This window comes from Maylandia zebra, linkage group LG10 (genome assembly GCF_041146795.1).
Source record: "Maylandia zebra isolate NMK-2024a linkage group LG10, Mzebra_GT3a, whole genome shotgun sequence".
NCBI lineage: Eukaryota > Metazoa > Chordata > Actinopteri > Cichliformes > Cichlidae > Maylandia > Maylandia zebra.
The window spans coordinates 15,156,669-15,171,916 of NC_135176.1; the positions used below are offsets into that span (position 1 = coordinate 15,156,669).

A 15,248-nucleotide genomic window follows, 5' to 3' on the forward strand; every position below is an offset into this window, starting at 1 on the left:
TTAAGAGAACAAACATGAAACATGGGAGCCAGTTACCAACATAGAGGAACCTGGTGGAAATTATTTTTGGGGCGATCGTGGCTCAAGAGTTGGGAGTTCGCCTTGTAATCGGAAGGTTGCCGGTTCGAGCCCCGGCTTGGACAGTCTTGGTCGTTGTGTCCTTGGGCAAGACACTTCACCCGTTGCCTACTGGTGGTGGTCAGAGGGCCCGGTGGCGCCAGTGTCCGGCAGCCTCGCCTCTGTCAGTGCGCCCCAGGGTGGCTGTGGCTACATTGTAGCTTGCCATCACCAGTGTGTGAATGGGTGGATGACAGGTTGTGTAAAGCGCTTTGGGGTCCTTAGGGACTAGTAAAGCGCTATACAAATACAGGCCATTTACCATTTTACCATTTAACACAATGAGGGTAACACTGATTTTAAGTTTTTAACCTCTAAGCTCTGGTTTTATGCTTTTTATTTTAGTCCTCGTTTCACAGTGTTTAGGGTTGAGTCCAGACTTGCAATTATAATTTATGATTAAACTATTAAATGAACTGAAAATGCATTTGAGACCATCATTCTCTGCTTTACTTCACTAATTAAAATCACCTTCGGCTCCGACAAACAGGAAGACAACTTGCAACGCCTTGACATTTATTCACCGAAAAAATGAAGAAAATAATCAGAACTTGACCAATCATGAAAGAGATTAACCTAATATGTTCTGTCTCAGTTGGAATGAGTGAACCCATTGCAATCCCAGTTCATCTCAGGTGAAACCAATAATAAAGACATTGATATTCATGGAAATGTATTGCATGTGCAATATAAAAACGGGAACAACACATTTCTTAAAAACAGTCTCAGGTTTTATTTCAAAAATACCTAACGTACAATAAAAGCTGTTAACAGACAGTATTCACTTAAAAAATAACTTTTAGCAAACAGCTCAGGTGTTCAATAATCCTCTCACCAGTATATTTCTACATTCTACAGTACAGCCAGTCGTGGTATTCAAGCAGGAGTTAATAAACAGACGTCTGCATGGATTCTGCTGGATTCTGTAGGAGTTTATTCCAAATGGCAAGACAGGGGCAGGGAGAAACAATGACATGTGTGACAACCAGTTTAACTTCCCAAACACACACATCTGTGTGTGCACACACACACATACACCCGCACACAGTAAAAAGAAAGATGGCTAAATGTTACAGAACAAGGATCCTGTGAACGTTCTGATGTAAAATTCACATCCAGAGCATATTTCGACCAGAGGAGGGACATCCTCGGTTCATAATCTCTTTAAACAAACAGCAGGCATAAAATGAATATATTTAAAGGCATAGTGAAGACACAAATTTACACAAAATGCGTTTTTACTATCAGAAGTTCAATCTGAGCATGCTTACAAGGCACGCCGATTGGCTACAAAGCCACATTCAACTCTCCTCTTGATTTACGGTAGTTCACAAATGAGTCCTTTTGACTGCCATGCCATCATACGTAACTAACACGAAACACAGAAATACAGCCGTGTCTTGTCTCTCTATATTTTGTCGACCACAGTTTAGACAAATCAGAGCGCAAAACATGTACAACAACAACACCCCCCCCCCCCCCATTTCTTTATCTGAAGGTAACAGCTTATAGTAATGAAAACTGTAACGTACCTGAAGACATAACAGAAAACATAAATTTGTAACATGTAATCTGGTGGTGTCTCTTTGAAGGCAACACTGATGAACGAGTAATAAAAACTAAACAGTGACTACAGTAAATGTTCTGTAGTTGTGGTGAAACAACAACGCTACTGTGGTCCTTTAAAATGTTATTTCTGAGTCCATAAATAGCTTTACCGTATAAGGCACTGACTTTTACACTATTATGGACATCAGTTACAATGAACCCAAACCTCGTGCTCCTACAGTATTTTGATAGAAGGTCCAGTCCACTTGTGCCTTTGCTGCCTTAATGTGCCACTGGGATCACAGTAAAAAGTGTCGAGAGCCTCTCAGTTTGAACCTACAGCGGCCTGAGACAGAAAACATAGTTAGCTCCCCAACACTGAGATTTAAGGGAACAAACAGAGACAGATGGATCATGCCGTTACCTTTCCTCACCACAATCCTCTTCTACCCAGGCCACTATTTTTCCTTCCCAACCTGGAACAATTGCTTCATCCAGGAATACCTGCAGGCAAGAGTAAAGACTAATTAGCTTTTAGTACAAGAAATTATAGGATTATTTAGCATATTAGGTAATAATAACAACAAACCCTCAGCAGTGTGCACCAGGGGCCCGTTCTTCGTACGTCGCTTACTACATCCAAGATCAAATGACACATCCAAGATCAAATCATCGCGCTAACCGTGAGCTCGCTAATCCGGTTCCCCGAACACACCTGCTGTTGACGATTACTACAGCTGGACGCAGGAATGTGACATCACTGGGTGTCGTAAAAGGGGCTACGCATCGATAGTAGAAACATTGATCGGCAACCCGCTGATTGGTCGGCGAAAATGTCGAAGGGGCGTGCTCGGTATTTTCCGGCAGCAGAGCAAGAACTCATGAGTGAGGGATTTCAGGAGTTTCAGAGTTTAATTAAAACGCAAGAGAACACTGCAAAGGCTGCAAAAGCAAGGAGAGAGGGCTGGCAGAAAGTTGCTGACAAATCAAACTCGTAGGTAATTTAATAATAATACTGATAATAATGGATTGGATTTATATAGCGCTTTCCAAGGCACCCAAAGCGCTTTACGATACCACTATTCATTCACTCCCACATTCACACACTGGTGGAGGCAGCTACGGTTGTAGCCAGGCTGCCATATCGCGCCATCGGCCCCTCTGGCCAACACCAGTAGGCGGTAGGGTAGATCTATCATATGACACTATATTGTCCAATATCATATGGCATTATATTATATTATAATATGTTATATTATATCCCCTTTCACATTAGAGCCACAACAGGACCCACAAGAACATGGGAACAAGTAAAAGTGGAATACAGGAGTATTCTACAGAATGGTAATATTTATCTCTTAGATTGCTTTGCGTCTCTTGGCAAGGTAATACTGGCCTGTAATACTCTGTTAGTTTGTTCATAACAGCAACCAAGAAAAGGGCAGAGGAAAAAAAGACAGGTGGTGGTCCTGCACCCCCTCGTCAACAAGTTGGTTAAGTAAATAATACCCTCACGGGAATATCGATATCTCTCTATGAGCACACTGTCGCGCTGAGCTAAAGGATCCTGTCTATCCCGCAATATACGCTGAATTCTGAGGACTCTCCTTATCAATCTTGCACCTTCCGCAATGGGTTGGTCGCGTATACGGACAGGACATGGCTGCGACAGGCTTCCCAAATCCACCTTCGCTTTTATAGCCGTGGTCTCTCATCTTGATTACACGAAGTAATTTACAATTACTACTCTGAAATATGAATTACATCTGTAATAATCACATACATGTAATAGAATGTTAATAGTTCATTTCCCTTTTTTAGGAAATGACCTGTATGTATCTGTGTGACATCAATAAAAGGATCAAGTGCTGCATTATCTTTAGTTACATTGATAATATTTATTTATGGTGAAACAGTGGAAAAATATCGCTGTTGCTTTCGTATAAATGAAGCGGACATACCTGCGTGGCCGCGATCTAATCCTGTTTACATAAAGTAAACCTGCTCCCGAGCAGGTTTACGCTTACGGCTCTGTTGCTATGACAGCAAGTCCCGGATGAGCTTCGGGGAACCGACTGATCCAGGATCACGCGAAATCGTCAACAATCTAATCCGGCTAACCTACTTAGCGAGGTACGAAGAACGGGCCCCAGATTTGATTTTACACTTGTGCTGCTTTTTCTCACCTCTTCTTTCACAGTGCCAAACTCTGGGTCCAGGGCTTTAAAGTGATACCTGTAGTTTCCCTCTCGATCAACAGCTGCCTTAACGTCCTTGAGAGTCACCTCACCCAGCCTGGACAACACAAGCAAAGAAACTGTGTCACGCTAATTATAATTTTCGAATTTCTTGGCCTGACCTGACACAGTTTACTACACTGAAGCATATGGGAATTGGAAAGGGCAGGTGATTGGATACGTTGTCTCTCACAGGCTGATTTCACAAAATCAGATAAGCCAATCTAAGAGTACGCTGAATAGAAATACTAAGGCTCGGGCATAGACTGTATACAGAAGATGGAAGCAGCCACATTTTGTTAAGCATTTTGAGAATAGGGCTGTTCGATATAATGATATATATCAGGTGATGATATAAAAACGTCTATCGTTTCATTTTACGCTATCGTTTGTTTCGTGGTGTCGCAAAATAAACTGTTTACGGCAATATTTTTTCATCGTTTTGATGGTCACTGTAGTGGCGATATTAATTTCTTACAGTTCTCTCTTTCTCTTAGATTTTATATAACCACACTACGAAGCGCCTGTTTTTATGCATTGTGGTTAGCAACAACGACGGTAACAACATCGCATGTCCGCTTGTTTGTGTTCCACATAAACCTTTCACAATAAAGCTCAAGATCCTGTTGAGACTTTTCAAAATAAACTGAATCACGTGAAAGAGCAGATTATTTACGGATGAGAATTAAAAAAAGAGCCGCCAGGTGCTAAAAAATAAACCTTAGATTCAAATGTTAGAACAGGCTTTTCCCCGCAGCACGCCGTGTAATAAAAACGGCGGCCTTTACAACTTATGTCTAAAAATGTATCGTTTCATGCATCTGTTAAAACACTCAACTCCAGCTACATGACGCGCAGCTGGAAACACTTCCCGCAAGACGAGCTGCCCGAGATTCACAGAATTTACAGAAAATGTTACATTTTTGTGATTTATATCGTTATCGGGACGATAGATGTCTTATATCGGGATATGAGATTTTGGTCATAGCGCACAGCCCTATTTGAGAAGCATTTTGTTCGTTGTCAATATGATGTGGCACGTAAAAGGTGGATCTGACAAGGATACGGAGGCCAACAGAGTCCATAATTTCCAAAATGATCATGTTATATTCAATAAGGTGTGAAACTAATGATTGAAGTCATAAACTCATTGGGAAAGTGTTTCCTGAGGTCATAGGTCAAAGGACGGGTCTGGGTTCTCAGACTTCTACACAATCAAACTTCTTTTCTAACCATGCCTCCTGTTGGCCATTAGAAAGATTGCAGGTTTATGACACTATAGAGACCCAAAATAACCATCTTTTAAATACAGTCTAAGGTGTGAAGCACTTCAGTCAGTGTAGCTAGCAGTACAGTTAGTATATTCTTTCAATTGTTGCTGTGTAACATTATCACACTCGTCTATAAACACACAAACCTCTTCGGTATAGTGATCATTGAAGGCGTTGGGGATTTTCCAGTAAAATAAAGGATTTTTGTGGAGGAAGATGAACCACTGTGGGACTGACAATTGTCTATAACAAAACAACAAGAACACAATCAGTAAAATGATTACATTGTATGGCTGTGAAGGTAGGACACACTAAAGGCTCTTACTTGTGGAAGACGACGAGTCCAAATCTCCGTGTTGGGCTTTGCATCTCGGAGATTTCCCCCTTCCCTGGATAAAATTACCAAAACAAAAAACAAAAACCCTCTTTGAATCTTCAATAAAAATTCAGGGTAAAAATCTGATTTTAAAGTGATCATCAGCTGATAGTTTAACAAGTCAGCAGCTACTTTTAGTTACAGCAGACTCGCCAATCGACTCGTGACACCACACAGTTTGAGCTTTTAACCCACAAGGCACAGGTACTAACTAAACTCATAAGACTAATTTATCAGGTGTTCTGTGAATGCATGGTATTTGTACCCTCTGCGTGTGCAGAACATGCAGCCTGTCAATGAGTGATACAATGCCCTGCTCCAGGGTGTCCAGTGTATGATGCTGCGGGTCGTGGTCTCTGAAGTTGTTCCTCAAACTCCGAAGTGCATCTCTGAGCAGCTGAACTTCTTCTGCCTGCTGACAGAGCACAAACAAACAAACTGAGCTAAACCCCCTCGTGCTTGTTTACACTGCTATTTCTGCATATATTCGACGTTTGTTATATCACAGAAACTCTATTTTGAAGCATAGTGCCTTCTGGGTAATCATTTGATCAGCAGTGATCAATGCTCAAACAATCTTATCACATTATCTCAGCATTTCAAAGAACTTGCTGGTCTAAAATTTAGAATACGGGTTTATGACATTTCAAGTGTAAAGCAATCAGCCAAAATACTGAGAAGTCTTATTGACAAAAAATAATATTTACGCCAGACACAGAAGGAGCAGGATTTCCAGGGTAAGAACAGCCATTATTTTCTGCACTGGTGGGAATCTGAAAAGAAAGAGGAATAATCAGCTGTTTATTGCAACTCTGAACTTATGTTTGAGGCAGACAGAACATAAAATCATCCTGCTTAAAGGACCGATGTAGAAAAATACTACCTCTTGTGGATCTCTGCTCATCAGCTCCTGCAGCATGCTGTTTTTATGCTCCAACTCTCTTTGTAGTTCATTCTGCCAAATCACGAATTAATGTAATCAATATGATGTAGTGCTTGCAGGCAATCATTGACAGAGCCCTGAATAAACTGTGATAGCCACAAAGACTTCTTTAAACTAAGAATGTGTAAGCATTTTATGACCCCAGGAAGCCAGAACTTCTGTTTCCAACTTGCATAGATCAGCTCAATATTCAACAAGCATGACCACAATGCCTAAGAGCACCCTCTTGGCTAACCTCAAGCCTGTTGACACTGGGTTTAACAACTAATCTCCAGGAGAATCAGTTTCATATCCTAGATATGCGACAGTCTGATAAACTGAGAGAAACTTTTCTGCAAACACCATCTTTAATTTCATTCAACATGATCGTTTGCTTCAATATATTAAAAATCAAGTAGTATCATCTTGATGAATCTTACAGATTAAATTGTGATGTTTGATGTTATAAGAATACAAATGATATGAAGAGTACAAATATGTATGTACTGTTTAAACCTCAAGCAGGTCAGTCCAAGGAAGTCACACATCACTGCCAACTCATTTGAAGGACAAACATTTGTGATTGGCCACCTTTGCATGCATCTCCAAAACATATAAAAATGTAACCAAAAATCTTCATAGAGATCGCCAGGCCTGGCAATCTCTATGAAGATACAGACACATCTGATTTCCTCACCACGGCTCAGCACCTGGCTCAGAAACACACCAACAGCAGGCAGCCCTCTTGTCCGATAACTCCAAACTCACCACTCACCATTTAACTGCTGCTTTTCTTTGTCTCAAAGGTGCGCCATATACGCACCGCTGGTACAGTGAAACTGCAAATGTTTCTTTAAATCAGTTATGGTTCCTTTGATTGCTCATCCATTACTCAGATAACTGCAGCAATTCTAGAGCTATACATGCAAACAAGCGCTGACTCTCCAAGGAATATCTAAAGGTCGTTGGTTCTCTGACTGCTCCGGTCTGCATGCCTTGGTATACTTGGTCTGAAACCCAAGATTCGTTCATCATTGTGAATGCTAGACAGAAAGTCTTGTTATCTTATTTTAAGTTAAAGAAACTTCAGGAGGAAATTGAAGTTACTTATAAGGATGAGTTCATAGATCTACTTAAGAGGACTTCCTATCTAAAGCTATGTTTCAGGCAGTGGTTTAATTGACATGTGGTTAAAAAGACTGATTAATACTTCTCCATTAATCAAGACATCTTGTCAACAGGCAGAGAGAGAGAGAGAGAGCTTCACACCTGCATGTCCTGGCTTTCTTCGAGCTTGTGTTTGAGTTGCTGTAGAAGTCTGTCCTTCTGAGCGACCTCCTTCTGCTCACGCCCAACCAACCAAAGAGGAAATATGTGGCTCTACATTTAGTCAAACCTTATTGCACAAATGTGTTGTCATGATAAATGCTAAAGTGAGACTCAAATAATAAACTAGAGTAGCTCACCTTGCATTCAGCCCACAGCCTGTTGCATTCCTCCAGCTTCCACTGTAGCTCTGCCTGCAACACATTTCCACGGATGAGGGACTGTGCATTACACATCTATAATGCAAAGTGCCCAACTTTCTTGTAAACAGGACTCTGACTTTATGCTATAAAAATGGAATCGTATTGTATTGTACATTTTTGCTGTCGAGTTCATCCTTCGTCATGCTGGCTCTGAGCAGCTCTTGCTTCATCTGCAGTATCAGCGCCTCCTGAGTGCACAGTCTCTGCTGCTGGGCGTCCTGCACAACAACAACCCAACAGAAAGTCGGCACTTTTTCAATACAACTAGAATCATTTTCAACTAAGCACTAAGATCATTAACTGGGTCTAGATTTGTCCCACCTTGACTCCCTGCAGGCTCCTCACTTCCTGCTTACAGCACAACAGTTCCCTCTGAAGCAGCAAACACATCGTTAATAATGTTAATAATTAATCGCAGTGTGTTTCGCCACAAATCCATTCTAGGTGTCATGTTTCCCAACAAAAACAAGAGGAGAAAACAGTGACATTAAAAAAACCTTGTAAAAAGTAACTGTACCTTCAGCTCTTGAGCTTCCTCCATACTCTGATCTAAACGACTGCGAATGACTACCTGGAAAAAAGGAGAAAGAGGGAATGTGTGTGAGAACTGCAATGGAGTGAGAAAACAGTGAAATTGATACCCGTGTCACCCTCTGAGACATGCGCGCACACAAAAACCACAGCTATGAAACAGTAACGTGATCTGTAGTGAACACAAAGGGTTGAAGACGAAAATGACACAGGAATGACAGAGAAAGAGAGACAGCAAGACAGAGAGCAGACAGCAGGGATGAAATAAAGGCAACAAATGTGAGAGGAAAAACTAAGAAAAAGAAACCATTATTACCAGCTGCTGTTCAGACGTGTTCCCTTGTTCCAAAGTCAAAGACGCATCCTGCTCGTCCTCGGGCAGCGAACCACGCAGCAGCAGAGCCTACAAAGGCACACACATGTGACAGCAGTTTGCACGGTGTTACATTAGCTGGCAGGTTGCCTTATGAGGCAGTGCAGCTGTGTGCACGGTGTATGTTAAGAACTAAAATAAAAGCTACTAAGAATTGCATTACAATCCTGCATCAAGTAAAAGTCAGTAGGTAAACAACATAAACAGGACCTTGCATGTTTATGTTGTTTAGGGTAGTGTGTTCTGGCCCAGTGCAGGGAACTGAACCATGACCCCCACACAGTTCTTTTAACAAGAAATCTCAAAAATCACCTGAAGCCTTCTTTTACTATATGTACGAAAACATGAGCAAAATACAAGCAGTGTTTCACAATATGCGAAGAAGCACATCAGTGATCAAACATGGAGGTTTATGATGAACACACCTGTAATGCAGACACCATTTTTCGTGTCTCCTGCACCTCTTTCTCCAAAGTATCATTGAGAGAGTCCCCCCATGCCATCTCCACTGCAACTTGAGATGACTCGGCTACACGCGCACACGTGTACAAACAAATAACACAGTGTCACTGTGATGTCAGTGGGAAATTTGGAGAAATTTAGAAATGAACCTGAAGTGACGAGTTGTGTCTCACCACTGCTTTGCTGTTGCTCCTGGTCTTGCTCCTGCCTGTCTGAGTGGCTGCTCGGTGGAGCTCTTGGTGATGACAGCGGACTAACAGAGCTGAGGCTCATAAAGGACAAAACACTTATTAATCATCTTGCACTACAGAAGCATGTAGATTTGTGCACCTACATAAAGATTTTAAATACTTTTCATTCGTTTAACTCTCTGTCAGCTCTATTTTGCACACCTACAGAGAAGCTACACTTTTCTGTAGGATAGCAGAGACCAACAGCCTCCTCTCCAGAAAATAAATAAATAAATATATATATATATATATATATAAAATATTACTTTACACCATGTATGACACTCCATTTAATGCTGACTCACATATCTTTGTTTCAGGTTCTTACTGCATGTCCTTCATAACACATATTTGCATTTTTAGCAGCATGAGAAAAAAAACACAACCACGAGACAAAAGTGACAGTTATCATGCACAAAGCACTGTAAACATGTCGTAAGCAAAGCATGTAAACTGCTACCAGGGTGTCTCTTTTATAAATCCTTGCAGATAAATGTCTTGTCTCACATCCTGGAGGAAAAGGAGCCTGAAGGGGTCAAAATCCACTTGAACTAACCAAACTTTCAGTTATGCTACAACACACATAACGTCACACAAACCTCAGGAATCACCACAAACCCACACAGCATCAGTGTCTTGCCTTACCATTTTATCTGTGCACCCCCCATAGCGAGCTATGGCTGCTTCAGCTGGTACTTAACAACTCCAAGTAGTTGACTTTGTCTGCAAGAGTCTAGCATCTACAGCTAAGACAAACTAATGGCAATTTGTGAATCTCCTCATGCTGAAACATCCGCTCCCCAGCCTCTAGCTAGCTAAGGGTAACCATGGCAATCAGCGCAGCAGCTTAGTATCTCTCAAATGAGCAACATATGGGAAGGATGGCAGCATCGGGTTTTATTTATATCTCTGATGAATCAGTGTCTCTCTGAGAAGACAAACCCCCACTGGACTACAAATAATCAATTAATTCAACCCTCACTCTAAAAATAACTAACTAAAAATATGATCACATAACTTCAAAATGGACATGTGATTTGAGAAGACAAAGGTTGATTTTTTTCCCCTGTCATCTGCCTGTGGTTTGCTCAGATGTACTAAAACACTCTCTCTTTCTTTCTTTCTCACACACACACACACACACACACACACACACACACACACACACACACACACACACACACACACACACACACACAGAGAGAACAAAACTTGCAGTCATATGCTCTGTCAGGCAGTTTCTGCAAAGTAAAACACACACACACCACAAAAATGTGGTTTTCTGTTTTTAAACTGCTGAAAAATAAGTTTTAAAAATGACAGATATCAAATTTACATAAACAGTGCTGCATGTAACACTAACATTCAGATACTTTTACAGATAAAAGTGGCAAATTTAGGAGAGAAAACTTGGAAAAGTAGTGTTTTAAGTCAAGCCTGTAGTGCATGGCTACCTAACTATATAGCTAATAGTTTGTTGTCGGCCTTTTATTAGAAAGATTTGCTGATCTTCAAATGTTACTTTCAAGTTACTGATCCCTTGAAAATACACACACCCAGCCTCAGAGGCTCACAAGCTAGTCTACTCCTAGTGATGATCCCAAGTCTGAATGAAAGAGCATTCAGCGTAAAATCAAACTGTGGATCCATCACTGTAACAACCCTAAATAAGTTAGCAGCTAAAAGGCCCTCTCTAATGTAAAAATACTTTTAAAAAAACAACATTTAATCACATCACTCTGTCAAATAAAACTAATAGACAGAAGCGGGGTCTCTGATAAAGGTCAGGGGCATTGTTGACACAAACAATTTAGGTCTAGTCTGGATGTACATGTCTCATAATATTAAAAACAGGGAGTGCCTGTGTAAACATCTCTGAGTGGGCTTTCATTGAAGTTTGATGTTTATAGTATTAAAGCTTCTAGATATCAGCTATAATACTATAATGTTATATATGCACAGATAGGTGGACTGAGTATTTCTGAGTATATTGTTAAAGGAAAAAATTGTGGAAAGAAAGAAGGAATCTCATGTGATCTCTGGGGTTTGAGCTGAACCTCTCCAAAGTACTCGTAGTATAATTCTAACATTTTATTGTAAGAGGCTTCATCCTGATAATATAACAAAGTATATGTCTACAAATAAAATTAATTAGAAATAAAGCTCTGTTACCTTGTATAGTGGAGGTTAATAAACCTCTTGATGACTTTCAGCCAGCAAAGCCAATACTCTTTATATGCATCGAGTTATGTAAACATGGCAATATGACAGCTTTCTAGTAATATAATTTCAGTCTGCTAAATTTATTTTTGCCCTGCATGACTATAACAGCAATGGCAAACACAGGCTTGTGCAAAATTACCTGCTATGCTGAGGGTTATCCTGTTCATCTGGGGCTCCTCTTTCATACTGTTCAACCAGTGCACGGACACACACACTCTTCTCCCCATCCAATCCACAGCCACTGAAAGACAACCGAATAGCTTTTCAACTTGCACACAGAGACATTCTTTATTTTATAGCGTTTGTGAGGATGGAAACGTGACGATCGGTGTTTCTCCACCAGAGGACAGCAAAGACCACAGAGCTATTGCTCTGTCACTCCACATCTGACCATCTCTGGTGCCATTTAAAGCTAAGAATCAGCCCTTTTAGGGCTTATGATACAACTGTACTCTGCCATAGAGAGCACAGGTTCAGCTGAAATGTGACTAAAAGGAAGCTTTAATTATTTGCTTCCTCCACAGATAAAGAATAGGAGCTGAAATACCAGATTCTTAGTTACTTAATTAGAATATGAATAATTTCTTGCAGTTCTGACAAACTAAGACAAGAAAAATGCACAAATAAATCAACAGACTTCATAAACAGGCAAACAATAATAACATACCTGACTGTATGCTACAGCCCTGTTTATACCAATGAGCTTTTTGAGCTTCAAGACATAAGAAGTCTTGTGCAAATAAAAAAAAATATGATCGGCAGCTTTACTTTTATCAAATACACATCAATGATTAAGCCATATGTGCTGAAAAACAACTCTTTCAAAATATGCATTTGCTAGTTTCCACAAAGACACACAATTGATTTCTAATGCACTCAAATCTAAAAAAAATACGTAGAGCTGCTAAATAGTTTGACGATAAATATCTTTAATTATTTCTGGAACACAGCTTTCAGGCACTGCACATCTGGCGGTGCATTAATTATTTAACAACTCAATCATACAACTGTATGATCATTTAAAAAACTGGCTTTGTGGGGTTAAAATTTACTAGTTAAGCATGTGACACTTCCATGGTGTTGGTTTTATAAAAGTGAGTGAAAGTCCTCTGCAGATGCTGAGGTGTTTTCTACAATGCCGGCTAACTTTAGTCTGTTAGATCTGTAGGCCCATTTGATTGACTTGTATGAAAAGAGTAACCACTTTCAGGTGCAAATTAAAATAAGTGGACAGAGGAATTTTACAACAAAAACTTTACATTTGTCCGAACTACATCAAAGCAAATGACAGGAAAGCAGCCTCTGCATGATTCTAAACAGTAATCTATGGGGATAAGAGTTTACACCCATGATTATATTTACAACATGTGGCCAGCATACCTGTGGAGGCGTGCGGTATGTGTGGGCAGTGAGGCATCGTGTCGAGCTGATGCCAGAGTAGCAGCGGCACCCTGAGCTAGAGCAACAGTAGACAGAGGGTTGTGACTGGCATGGCCTCTCGTCAACCTCCTCCCGCTCCCAGAAGCATTCCTGTGATTGGCTGTTGGTTTGAAATGGGCCGCCAATGCCAGAATTACCCTCATTACGGATTTCAGATTACCATCGACAATGTCTGCAAAAACAAAAGAAGCACATGTTAAGAGTTTCCCTACACTTTTAGACACTGTTTACACTTATAGACAAATACGTATATTTGATACAAGTGTTTTATGGACTTTAAGTTCTAATTTTAATAACACTTCCTGGCTACAACTGTGAATAATGAGCCACAGAAAGTTTAGGAACATATACTCTTGAAATAAAGAAAAGAAAAAAAGAGCGGAAATACATAGTTTTCTGTAAGTTTACCTCTTGCGGATATGTGAGGCATGCGTATGTGCCTGGAGGAAATGAAGCGCAAGACTTCCTCCACATTCTTCCTGCTCTCCTCTTTGTTTTGTGGAGCAGCATACACTCCCTCCAGCACCTCCCCAGCTCCCAAAGAGAATACGAAACATCATTAACGGCCATGTAAAGAACAAGTGTTAAAAAAGACGAACAGGTGTTGAGCACAGACTGTGTTCAACCCTAAATTAAACAACATCTTATTGATGGTTTATTTTGTTTTTTCCCTCTATTATTTTTTCATCATGTCATCCATTTGTTTGTGTGTCAGTGTGCAGAATTGTATTTACCAACTATCTCGATTAGCTGTGTGAGCACAACCCCATCCTGCAGATCATGCCTGAGGTCTGCGATGAGCTTCAAGCCTGGTTTCCTCTTCAGCTGAGAGTTCACCCAGGAAACATATGCTGCCAGCTGCTGCTGCAATCCATCAATCAGATGCACAAATCCGACAAACCACAAACACACACATTAGACTGGCTGCCAAAGAAGCCTGCGACAACGGCATAACACACGGGTGCCTTTGTTTACGCCACTGGGTCAGGGGGAGAGGGGGCAGGGTCCGCCTATTGTCCCAATGGATTTTACTTTTACTCCGTGAAGTCAGTCATGTACCTTCACGTTCAGAGTAGAGGTGCAGAGTTCACCATACTCCCCCATTGTACTTCACACGGTTCACTCGTACACTCCGTGGGTTTACCACATCCTTACCGGTATCGGTCAGTCACGTGACACCCCGTTGTCCGGGATACGCCACAAAGAACCTACCCATCTCCACAAACCAGAAACGCTCATTTCACGCTAATTGTGATGTTTAATTGCGATGTTTGGTAGCAGTCGAGTCTCACTTCCTGTCAACCGTTTCGTTAAACGTTATTGTAGCCATCCAAGTCAGGCATAAAACTACATCTTACGTCAGTTATTTGTCCAATTATTTCATTTACAACCGTCATATGAAATTAGCAAAAACGGCGTCAACATTACCTGAGCTGCACAAACTACAATAAAGGATGCTTTTTTATTTTTATCTAAGGTTAACTTCAGTGTCCTACCGGCTGACGTTTAAGAAATTTAATCGCTTTACAATTTACAACAAACACAACGTAATAAACATTAGCAGTAGTAACGCCGAGTAAAGTTACCTCGTTGAAGCCTCCGTGAAGAACCTCATCCATCAAACTTCCTCTCGAGAGTGAGGCGATCATCTTCTCACTCGAAAACCCATTTAAGCCAGCCAGCTAGCTGGCTAGCTTCGCTGACTGTCACACGGCTGGTCTAAACATGGGGCAGAGCCCCGTTACTAACTACTGCTGCCCTTCTGCAAACGTCAACAAACCCAGACAATTGGGGGATCTGAGGAAACGACTACCGTTACTCGGGCATGCAGACCGGTGTGAAGTAAGATTAGACACTCGGAACATCCGGTTGAACGTTTCACAATAAAAATGCACATGACTTCCGGAAGTCGTGAAGCGTTCAGATCAAGTACTAATGAACACATTTTAATGACCTCTAAGTCACTGTCATTTTTACTTTCCTCGCTAT

At 40.9% G+C, this 15,248-nt stretch overlaps 1 protein-coding gene across 4 annotated transcripts; it reads right to left on the reverse strand.

Moving 5' to 3' along the window:
- Positions 1 to 835: 835 nt before the first annotated feature.
- On the reverse strand, positions 836 to 15,136 carry LOC101466931 (dixin). Of its 4 annotated transcripts, none has more exons than XM_012922635.3 (21): positions 14,846 to 15,136; positions 13,994 to 14,120; positions 13,668 to 13,793; positions 13,200 to 13,431; positions 11,959 to 12,060; positions 9,540 to 9,634; positions 9,330 to 9,433; positions 8,848 to 8,934; positions 8,518 to 8,571; positions 8,322 to 8,372; positions 8,114 to 8,218; positions 7,938 to 7,991; positions 7,741 to 7,812; positions 6,433 to 6,504; positions 6,257 to 6,322; positions 5,815 to 5,964; positions 5,499 to 5,562; positions 5,320 to 5,416; positions 3,852 to 3,960; positions 2,090 to 2,169; positions 836 to 2,011 (listed from the first exon to the last, which is right to left on the reverse strand). In XM_012922635.3, the coding sequence occupies exons 1-21, from the start codon at positions 14,906 to 14,908 to the stop codon at positions 2,002 to 2,004; spliced, it is 1,920 nt and encodes a 639-aa protein (XP_012778089.2). In that variant the 5' UTR covers positions 14,909 to 15,136; the 3' UTR covers positions 836 to 2,001. The 4 variants fall into 4 exon arrangements, with proteins under 4 accessions (XP_012778089.2, XP_012778090.2, XP_012778088.2 ...); XM_012922636.3 differs by having other exon boundaries at positions 5,815 to 5,961; positions 13,994 to 14,123; XM_012922634.3 differs by having other exon boundaries at positions 13,994 to 14,123.
- Positions 15,137 to 15,248: the final 112 nt, after the last annotated feature.